Source organism: Lampetra fluviatilis, chromosome 22 (genome assembly GCF_964198595.1).
Source record: "Lampetra fluviatilis chromosome 22, kcLamFluv1.1, whole genome shotgun sequence".
Lineage (NCBI taxonomy): Eukaryota > Metazoa > Chordata > Hyperoartia > Petromyzontiformes > Petromyzontidae > Lampetra > Lampetra fluviatilis.
Genome location: NC_136296.1, coordinates 13,064,686 through 13,075,477, shown reverse-complemented (window position 1 = coordinate 13,075,477; position 10,792 = coordinate 13,064,686). Strand labels below are relative to the sequence as shown.

Sequence of the window (10,792 nt, the reverse complement as noted above, 5' to 3'; positions counted from 1 at the left end):
ACTGGGTACTATACCCCCTTCCTTTCCCCCAGGTATGAATGGTCCCGTACTCCAACTTTGGCTGAATTAGCGTGGGGTCCGGTTCCGGTGGCCACTACACGGGGCCACTTGCTCCCGTGCCCGGATGTGAATCTAGGAGTTGCGGTTGCATCTGTTGCATCGTAGAATTCCTCTCGTCCCCGGGTTAAGACTAGATTTTCCATCTGTTGGCACCACTTGAGAAGGTCAAGCTTATTTCCGTCTGGATAAAAAAAAAAGTTTATTACAACTATAGATGATATTTGTATTGATGTACATTATCTGGTACGACATTTGTAGTGTCAACAATTCAGAGACAGAGTTTATAGGAGGCAATTTCTTTATTAACAACTTTCACGGTCTCGTCCACACACTCTCCATAGTAGCTCAGTCCAGCCTGTACACAACACGAGCCGTCTAACACTGACGGCGCTGACTGAGATTGCCAACTACTATCTTTCGTAGCGCAATATCTAGCAGAGACGTTTAGCGATGACGGCGACGAGACGACAGCAACGACGAGACGAGTCCACTCCCAGAACCGGCAGCCTCGAGCTCCCGCTCTTGGCTCCTTTTATGCTCCCGGCATGGCCTGGCTCCGCCCTGACTGCACCTCCCTTCTCGAACCCGCTAGCAGGTTCCAGGGCCCTCCGAATGGCATCCTCCGTGACCCTTGCCCTAGTGCCTCCTGTCTGCCCACACATCGTTCACACCCTCACCGGCGTGTGTGCTGTCTGTCCACCACAGTAGCCGCCGCTGTCCCCCAGCCGGCGCTATTACACTACACTTGGATCAGAAACATGGAACATTGACCACGAAAATGGAGCGAAAGCTGAAATTTACGCAAAGAAGCCGGATAGAGAGATGCAAGCTTGGAATTGCACAGTAGATATACATCAAGCAATACGTGGATCAGAGAACAATCACGACTCGGAGGCATCTTATTGGCTGTGAAGAAAAGTGAAGGGCCTTGGGCAGGACACATCGCTCGAGGGGATCGTGGCCCCTGAGATTAACGACAAAATGGCGCCAAAGGAGGGAAGGTGTCCTGAAGTGCATCCTGGGAGCGAGCTCTGGGGATCGTGCGTGAGTGTGCGTGCGTGAGTGTGCGTGCGTGAGTGTGCGTGCATGTGTGTTTGTGCGTAAGGGGGGAGCGGTAGTGCAGCGGTTAGTGTGCTGCGCTATGAACCCGGCGACCCGAGTTCCATTCCCCCTCGCTGCCAACACCAGTGATGATTATCTGAACCAGTCATGGGCATCGCCAATGTCGACTCGGCCTCAAATGAGTACCTGGTGCGGTGTGCAAACATTACCACCGGGGAGACAAAGGTGGCCTGACGTGGTGTTTGCCACCTCACCATACGCTGTGGCGGCCTTCAGTGGCAATCGCGAAGATGACTTGCCTCAACAGCCTGTTGCAGGATATACGGGGGTTCTTTATCTTTATAAGGGGTTGGCGGGTGGTTAGAGTTGGCATGGGCGGTGAGTGTACCGGGGCCGAAGACCCCCGTCCCCAGCGCTGGCGCTCCGCACTAGGCACGATCGAGGCAGCTTGACGACGCGCCAGACGTCGCGCTCAGTGCAATAAATGTGCCTTGCGAGGAAAAAACACATTAGTCTTTGTGTTGTGGTTACAGCGGGGAACGCCGACACGATTGACATTTCCCCTGAGTGCAGGGAGAGGTGGACGTTGCGCTATTTGTCCAGACAAACAGAGGGTTCGCCAGGTCTGCACGGTACAAATTGAAACGCTTTTTTTTCTTCCTGTGTGCGCGTCTGTGTCTACGCATGTATTTTAAACTTCTTTCGCGCCGTACGTCACACCAACTGTGCTAATCAGAGTAGCGTGTATATGTCTACGTGCGTGAGTCTGGCCTTCATAGGTGCAGCTCGCCAACAACGCTTGCCCCCAACATTCTGTTGAGGCGATACAGGGGGGTGGTCTTTGTCTTTGTGTCCGTGTGTTTGTGGAGAGCTGGGTGCCGTGGAAACTCGGCAACCAGGCTTCAGTCCCTGGCCACAGCTAACATCAGTGGCGAGTGATTATCTGAATCGGCTCCCCACCGGACCTCAGTTCTCCGCCAACGCCGTACACACCTCAATGAATCGTAGAAACCTTCGCAGTGCGTCGCAGAACCTCCGTGAAACTCCCAGGACAAGGACTGCCATTGCTTCTCGTCGCAGCCTCCATCATCTGGAATGCCACCCCCTTATCCACGTCTGTAACGATCGATAATTGTTTTAGGTCTAAAACCATCTAGAGGCGCTTCACTTCAGCTCGACATTTAACCACCGAGTCTCCCTGGAACCGCGTGACGCCATCCGACACTGAGCTCTGCTTCGCGCAACATCGCGCGCATTATAAATTGTTTATTATTGTGATCATGAACCAGTCCCAAGCATCCTCTAGGTCAACTCTCCCTACGGTAGGATTCTGGTGCTGTGTATGACATCATCATTGGGGGAGGCAATGTTTGGTAGGCCTTGGTGACGACACCATCTTCCCGCATGCTGTATAGGCCTTAATAGGTGCTCGCTAACATAACTCGCCATGAACAGTCTACGAAAGCTACACAGGCGGTGGTGGGTGGGAGGGTCAGCAGTGGTGGTACTCGTCTGCTCTGTGCTATGATCCTGGTGACGTTCATACGTAGGAGTTCACAGCCTTTCATATGATTCATGATTGGGTTTTTGTTTGAGGTCCTGTAAAAATAGTGTCGTAAACCCTCCTCCACCCATACCTCCGATTAGCGTGGTTAGATACATACGGCGCGAAAGCAGTTCAACATAAATACAGTCAATGAATACAATTCCAGGCCATAAAATAATTGGCAAGTATAATAGTCAACTCATCCTTCAGTGAGTGGAGTCCTCAACAAACCCACGATATATATTTTAATATAGCTAGGTGTGTGACGTCACAGGGAGCGAGGAGGCCACTCCCTGTGAAACGGGGCGTGGTCGAGAGAGAGAGGAGCTGCAAGCTCTCGCCATGTGTCCTGGTTGAACCTCCAGGTAAGCTTTACGCGTGCGCTTGCTTGTGCGTGACCGGTGCTTGGCACTGACACCCCAACATCCCCCCACCACCCATGCGTTCATTTCAGGTTGTCAGCAAAGTGGGGGCCATCGCCTCGGGCTCACTCCACGCGTACGTGCGGGTGAATGGGGGGGCACTCGGGGGTCCGATTTGGACGGCCCCCGTGCCGCGCTCCAGAGGGTGGGTCTTCGCCGAGCTGGCCGTGAGCACCTTTTGGCCAAACACCTACCAGGTCAGAGTCGTCGCCGCCCTCGTCGTCGTCGGAGTGACGCGGACGCGTGGAGGCGTCCGGGCTTCTGTCTCCGCGCTCAGTCGTGTCAGCTCTCAGAAGCTAAGCTTCTGAGAGCTGTCCTCTGCCGAGATATTTGGCCATCGTGGAAAGTACGACAAAGAGCTCTCTCTAGGGCGAGATCTCAAGAGTTAGGAGCTCTCTAGAGGGAAGCCCTTTCTCCAACAGTGACGTGAGCACACAATTACAGGGCTGTGTCTTTACCTGCCGTGTGTATTTTTTGTTACCTCCCAGGGAGCATTGTGGCTGTTTGTTCCTACAAGCGAGGGCCCAATTGCACGGCGACGCGCAGCGCACACCGAGCCGCGGGCCACCGATTCGGCACCGGGGTTTTGCCTTGCATGGCGTGGGAGGGGTCATGCGAGCTCCGAGCACAAACGGCCTCCACTGTGCCTCGATGAGCTGCTAAAAAAAGGAGGATTAATAATCATGCATATGCATGGATTCGCAATGCTATCCTCCTCGGGCATCGTGCTGAAGAGCACGGAGAGCGACTCGGATCAATCTCGAAACCCTACGCAGTAGCTCTCAACGTTCGTTGGAAAGCTCTCTTAAAAAAATCAATCACATGGCATGTTATGTAACTATATTTGATCAGGATTCTGATTTAAAATACATTGCAGCTTGCCATTGAGCAACTCCGTTGAGATGCAAGATCATGCCGGTGGCAGAGAGCGCAGATGCAAAAACACCGACGTCTCCCGCTCGGTCGCTCGCTCCTCAGCAATCATCGTCATCGTCGTCATTGTCATCATCCGCACGGACAGAGCGACTCTGGCCATAGCCGGTGGGGAACGGGTCGTGCAGGCGTTTACACAGCCGGAGATTAAACGCGGTTCCGCCTCTCACGGCCCTTCTCAACTGCCGCCAGCGCTGGAGAGGGAGGCCCTGAGGCTCTGCTTGCTCGTTGAGGGAGGGAGGGGGGTGAGACGCGTGGCCGGGTGGGGGGGCTCGCGTCTCACCCCCATTGAGATGCGGCGTGGCCATTGAGATGCGGCGTCGCGTTTCGTGCGAGGGCTCAATGCCACGATCGACGTGCCTTGTGACGTGTGCTCAGATCCCATGCAGATGAATGGATGTTGTGCCTGACACCCCACAGGCTGATACGCACACACGCATAGACGCAGATGCATTCACATACGCACGCAAACACACACACAGAATGCAAAAATCATAGGCACACTCACTATTACAAGAACGCCTACGCACACAATGCGCGCACACACTTTCATATTCACGCACAAAAAACCCACGCCAACCCTAAACCCAACCATAAACATAGCTCCTACCTAATCCTGAACTATAACCCTAACCCTAAAACCAACTCGAACCCCAACCCTCTGTGCTTGGCTAGACTGGAGCAATCACTCCTCTGTAATCACGGATTCAAGCGGTCTTCATGAGTCCTCATGAACGGATCCGTGATTTTGTAGAGGCAGGTTCAGTGTTGCGGCAGTGAGAGGGAAAAATTATTTAATTTAAATCTGTACCATGATTCGTACGCTGCAACACCGTTTGCGCTTGTGCCTTGGTCTTCTTACTTGGGGTCATGTCCGGGTCGTGCAAGCCATGCACACGGAATGATTGAATTTACAATCTCTTTTAATATAATAATTTCGGTTTAATTAAATCGTTTTAACAGGTTTCTCAACCTTCCCATTTTAGAAATCGTTTAAAATATCTTTCTATTAGAGTAATGTGAGATAAACTGTGGGGGAAGCAATTAAACGGAGCAGCTTGTTGATTTCTTGGTCCCAGTCACTGGCGGATTTTATTTCTTCCAAACATAATCAGAAATAAAAGAAGGGGTGCATCTTGGAAATTATCCACGGGGAAATAACACTCTTTCGGAATGCACGCCTTTGAAATGAAAGTGCGAGCAATCCTTATCGTCATGAAAATTCCTACTCGATAAAGGATCATTGCCTAAATAAATGTTGTTTTCCCTTGGGCTGTGGGGGTGGAGGGTGGGGGGAACCCCCAAAAAGAAAATGCCGTAAAAACCCTACAATGTAATTAATTTTTTGGGGCTCTTTCCCTTTTTGCTGTCATGAAAGGAGCCGTGAATGCAGAGATTATGCTCAAATGCATGTCCCTCTTTGTGGTGGTAATGGATTTTTTATTTGCTGTTCCTAGGAATGCATTTGCCAGGCCCGCGATAAGGAATTCCACATAACAATTTAAATGTCAAATCGCTGGGATTAAAACCTGCACGACACACGTGCAACGTGGCTGGTGGGAGCTTTTGATGACCTCTACAAGTGTCCGTTTCAGCCGTGTGCCGACATCAACAAATAAACAATGACATCTTTTTTTTCTGGAAGGGAAGGAGAGGTGAACGTTTGAGTTGCCCTCAGGTTCAAGTTGTTGTGGCGATTGGGTGATCAGTCCCTGACCCCTGCACGTGGCGAGATGAAGGATGGTGATCGGTAGCATAAAACAAACAATCATCGCCCTTGAAAGTATGGCACAAAGTCGCGTATCTGACCATCGCCTATTCGCTCGCTCTGACCTATTAATCGCCCACACCCTGTGCAGCACTCACACATGGTGTGACTCTTACATTTTCTAGATGTTCACAAATTCGACCGTTTCACGTATCATCCTCAGTCCCCACTGAGACGGACACATAACGTTATACTGTACCGGAATTCGAGATTTTGTGAAATAATATTGAACAACGACAACAACAGTGGTCCCGCATCCTGGCAGCGTCACTTGAGAGGGCGCAGTGGTGGCGGTGGCGGAGATTGAAAGCCAGAGCTCACTCGCTGCGCTGTCTTCTCCAGATCGTGTTCGAAGTCACGAGCTCGGTGCAGCTGTCCTACGTCGCGCTGGCCGATGTCCACATCCTCAACTACCCCTGCAGTGAGTGTCGCCTGCTCGGCCTGGGCCACCAGGGATCTATTCGTGAGCGGGATTGTTGATGAAAGTACTCCTCAAGATGTATATTTACTTATTTCATATTTTGGTCGACGATAAGTGGGTGAAAATCACCGAGCGTAATGATGGTTAGGCTTGCTGCCCAGCACGGACCAAACACGACTGTGACGAGACAGAGTCGCTGAGTCTGAATGAAGATGCTGCCTAGGAGCATCTAGTTATTAGAGACCGCACTGCACTGAGGAAGACCACAATTGGTGATTGGCGATGTATGTACATGAAATAGTTTAACGGAGTGCACTGATTGGCTGAGCTGATACTATTGAGGGAGGGTGGTGGAGTGTCCGGCACTCTAACCATCGTTTAGCAACAGAGTCGACTGGACTTTCACTGTATAGTCAACTGGACTAAGGAAGTGAAATCCACAGACTGAGACTCGGCTGAAGTGTCACAGGCTGCCGTCGGCCAGACCAGGACCACGACCAGAATCTAAAACGGCGTCTAAATGAACCCCACTGGTGATGTTGCCGCGTGTGCGCGCGTGGGGCGAGGGCTCCGTTTGGCTTCACCGACTCTCTCGTTGCACTGCGCTAATTGTTACAGCGACGGTCGCGCAGAATCGTTGACGTGCGCCCGGTTCATCGCCACGCTCGCACACCACGCATCGCCAAACGTGACCATCGCTCATCATCATCATCAGCCACGATCTGTCCACTGTTGGATGACGACCTTCCCACGCCTTTTCTCACGGTCTTACGATGCCACAATCCATCGAGCTTCTTCGCATGAGCTGATGTCGCGGCGGCGTGCCCACCCCGCAGATGAGGTGCCCCACTTCCTCAACCTGGTGAACGAAGAGGTGAACGCGGGACAGAACGCGTCCATCCAGTGTGTCCTCATCAGCCGGCGGCAGCAGCTGGGCACGCTGTGGCTCCAGGTGGGCTCATCCCTCCGGCCTCCTCCTCTCTCTCCGCCGAGCCTTGCGCCAAAATGCAGCCTTGATTGAAGGAGGGACCGTGACGTACAATAACACGGGGGGGAGGGGGTGCCCGGCACCCACCTGGAGGCCCCTCCATGCTATGGGAAGGAGAGGGATGCGAGGCGGTGGGACGCGCGTCTTCGTTGGTAGAGCGAGCGCACGAGTCGGGCATCTTGCTGCTGCACGCGTCCTAGGCAGGACATCCTTTCTCACAAAGTAACATTCCGGGTCGCCGGTCGGCTGTACTTTGTGGCACTTGTTTAGCAGCCGCCGTAGCCCGAGCGAGAGGTATTCTGTATGTGGTGTGCCGGGTGTCGAGGGGGTTAACGCCTGCAGTGAAGCCCTGTGGTGGACGAGCAGTGGGCATGGCGCTTCTCCCACCAGCCCCAACGCTGCCTCCTTCGGGGGCCAGGGGTGGACAATCCTTCTCGCGAGGGAAGCCGTCATTGTGTGACCGAGACGGCCACTCTCACGCAAGCACGGGAGAGCGGCATTTGGCTCATGCTTGTGTTCGTGAAAGGCTGAAGAGGTCTAGATAAGAGCTTTTTGTTACGATGAAATAGTGGGATAGGATGAGCACAAAGGCTTTATAAAAAAAAATACCATTACTGGTCTCTGCTATCACCATCTTTATGGCTGTTGGTCTCAAGGGGGTTTCAATGACTCTACTTCCTTTGTGTGCCCGTCCCTGCTAGGAAATATTTGTTGTAAGAGGGGTCAGTTATGAACAAGAAAAAGAAATGTTGAAAAAAATTTAAGAGGAAAAAAAACTCCGCTTACAAAGTCTCTTTTTGCCTCTTTCATTTAAATGACATTCAAATTTACGGACGTCTTTGTCTCCAGAGTTCCTCGTAGGAGCGGCCGCCTCGTGTTCAGGCATGTCCACCCCAGCTGAAAGTTCCTCCGAACGCGGTGCGAGCGAGCGGGGAGGATGGCCGACCGCTGGTGGCATGCGGCTAATCTACGCCGTGCGGCGCGTACGTGGCCGGATTGTTTTCGGAATTAACTTTTTTTTACAAGAAAAGATATCCAAGGTTGCAGGCCCTGTGATTGCAAGCATCTGCATTGTAAAGTTCGTGGCCTGCGTGCTGTTTTCTGTTGAGCCCGAGGCGTTGAGTGCGAACGTGAGAACAGCTCCTCCGTGGTGCCGTCACGAGTCCCCTTACTTCATCATGAAATTCATTAAGTTGAGCTGTCACGGTTTTCAGTGAAAAGTCCGTTGTGTGTGTGTCGCACACATCCGTGGGCAAGCCCGCTTCGCGAAAAATGATTCTCTCCCAGCCTGCGCATGGCTGGGGTGTTGTCCATGTTGTGTGTTTGTGAAACGTCGTTGCTTTCTCGAGATGGCTCGGTCCACCGTGGGCTTAATCGAGAAGCAGATGCACTTTGACAGCTGGCCGGCGCTCAAACACTAATTCCTTCTTGTTGCTGTTGTTGTTATTTTAATTTACTTTTTGCTTACTTTGAATTCATTAATTGCAAATGTGTCACAACAACAAAGTTTGCTTTTGTTAGGTATAAAAATGCATGAGAGACAAAGACGGCTTTGTGCGCCTCTGGCCGGCGAAGCGGCAGTGGCTGTGCCAAGCGTGGGTTTTTCCATGGCACGCGGCTGTCTGCTGCTACCGCCAGCCGAGCCGTGCCCTCCTGCTGCAACCTCCACTCTCAAAGTCTCCCCAGTTCCCATCTCCACACCCTCCCATGTCCTCCCCTCTCCACTCTCCACGCTCTCTCATCGTCACACCCTCCCATGTCCTCCCCTCTCCACTCTCCACGCTCTCTCATCGTCACACCCTCCCATCTCCTCCGACCTCCATGGTCTTCTTACCGCCTTCCTTCTTTTCTACTTCTTGAACCTTCCTCCAGCATTCTTCCTTCTACGAGCTTCCTTCATCAATCATTCCCCTTCTGACAGTATTATTACCAGTGAACATCTTTTGCCTCCTCTGAATTGCTGAGTGTGTTAAAGTCGTAGAGCTGTGTTTGTTCACGATGGTGACGGTGTCGAATTGTTTTTTTTGGTCCGTGCTGCCACATCGCAGCTAATGTGGTCATTGGCGAATGTTTCTGTTATCTCGAGTCGGGTTTCCGTTTGCTGAATATTTGCAATGGCTTCTCAAACCCTCTTGCCGCCTGTTTGCTCTGCTGCTGCTGTTGCTGCAGCGTTATCTGGCTCGACGCTTGCCGCTCTCTACACCATCATCTTTCTCTGAAAATTCCGTGCCCTTGGATGACTCGATAATGCTCTGAGTTGTGTTTTGCACCCATGACTTGCCCACCAGTTGTCTTCCATAATCCTAAATATGTGTTGTTTAGAATACCGTTTGTACTCTTCATCTGACATGTCCCTGCTGTGGATGAGTATTTTTATATTAGATAGTCGTGGCTATATAGGTATAATCCTATCGTTATCTATGACTGTCCTGTTCCTATCAGGCTCTGCTAATGACTAAGAGTTGGTCACGTGGCCCCTGTGTGCTTCTCTGGCCCCTTCACAAACCTGGCAACAACTGGCAGGTGGCCTCTCTTTGCCTCGGTGCTACTTTCAGATGCTGCATTGATTATCGGGGCCGCCCAGAGGTTTCATTTAGGCCCTTCTTATCCCGCCATCAATATCCCTCTTGCGGGGCCCTCTTTTGTGGGAGGCATATCTCAAATTGGCACTTTTGTCCAACCATCACCCTCACTAGTAATTTTGATTCTGATTATTCAGATTGATAGCTGAGTTCTGATGTCACCTCCGCCCACTGCTCAGGTAGCTCTGCCAGTTGCTTCCATCATGCGATGAGCAAGAGGTCCTGAACATTTTAAACACGGGCCAAATCCCAACCTTAGCACTGCCGCAACATTGGTTAAAACCAAGGCTGTTGGTGGCTTTAGACACTGTCGCCATTTGCAACTTGGCCATTAACAGCAACTGTCCGTGCCCCGATGCTTCGACCGGCTCAGCGGTTTGGGGGGGTTGCCTCGCCCCATCGTCCTTCCCTTGGGGTATATTAAAATGAACACCACCTTGTGGGGGAAGCCAACAATGGTGGATGTCCTATGGATGAACTCGCCACTGACATAGCAATGAGGAATTTCCACCAATGGCTCAGGGTTGTATAGGAGATGAGCCCAGCCTTGATACTCATCGTAGGCAGGAAATCAATTATTGTGTTTGACTTTGACTGCTCAGAGCCAGAAGGGTAAGGACGTGATGGTGGCCAGCAGCCACCTGCAGGCGCGGCGCTACACGGCCACCTACAGCTTCCCCACGGCCGCCAAGGACGACTCGGACAAGTTCCGCTGCGTCGTTCACAGCACCGAGGGCGCCAGCGTCTCCAACTTTGCCTCGCTCATTGTCAGGGGTAAGAAAGAAATAATCCAGTAGTGTGCGACTGTGGTATTCCAGAACAAGAGCGTACAACGTATAACAACGCAATGTCCGATCCACAAACACGAAGGAGACGTCACAGCGATACACTTCACTACTCCTGACACGGTTATCTGGCTTGACCAGCTGAATGTGAACTTGTAGTTGTTGCCCTCTAAACGAAGGAAGAAGAAGAAGAGGAGTGAGGCTCTTACTGGGCGACATAAGCCG

The 10,792-nt window shown here is 51.9% G+C and overlaps 1 protein-coding gene across 10 annotated transcripts in view; it reads left to right on the top strand.

Moving 5' to 3' along the window:
- Nucleotides 1-10,792, top strand: part of LOC144938578 (receptor-type tyrosine-protein phosphatase kappa-like) — a 195,089-nt gene that overhangs the window by 62,087 nt on the left and 122,210 nt on the right. For all 10 annotated transcript variants that reach the window (XM_078866540.1, XM_078866538.1, XM_078866534.1 and 7 more), the window contains exons 4-7: nucleotides 3,123-3,287; nucleotides 6,134-6,212; nucleotides 7,049-7,164; nucleotides 10,385-10,556. In XM_078866540.1, the coding sequence (XP_078722666.1) occupies nucleotides 3,123-3,287; nucleotides 6,134-6,212; nucleotides 7,049-7,164; nucleotides 10,385-10,556 (532 nt within the window). The remainder of the gene's footprint in view (nucleotides 1-3,122; nucleotides 3,288-6,133; nucleotides 6,213-7,048; nucleotides 7,165-10,384; nucleotides 10,557-10,792) is intronic.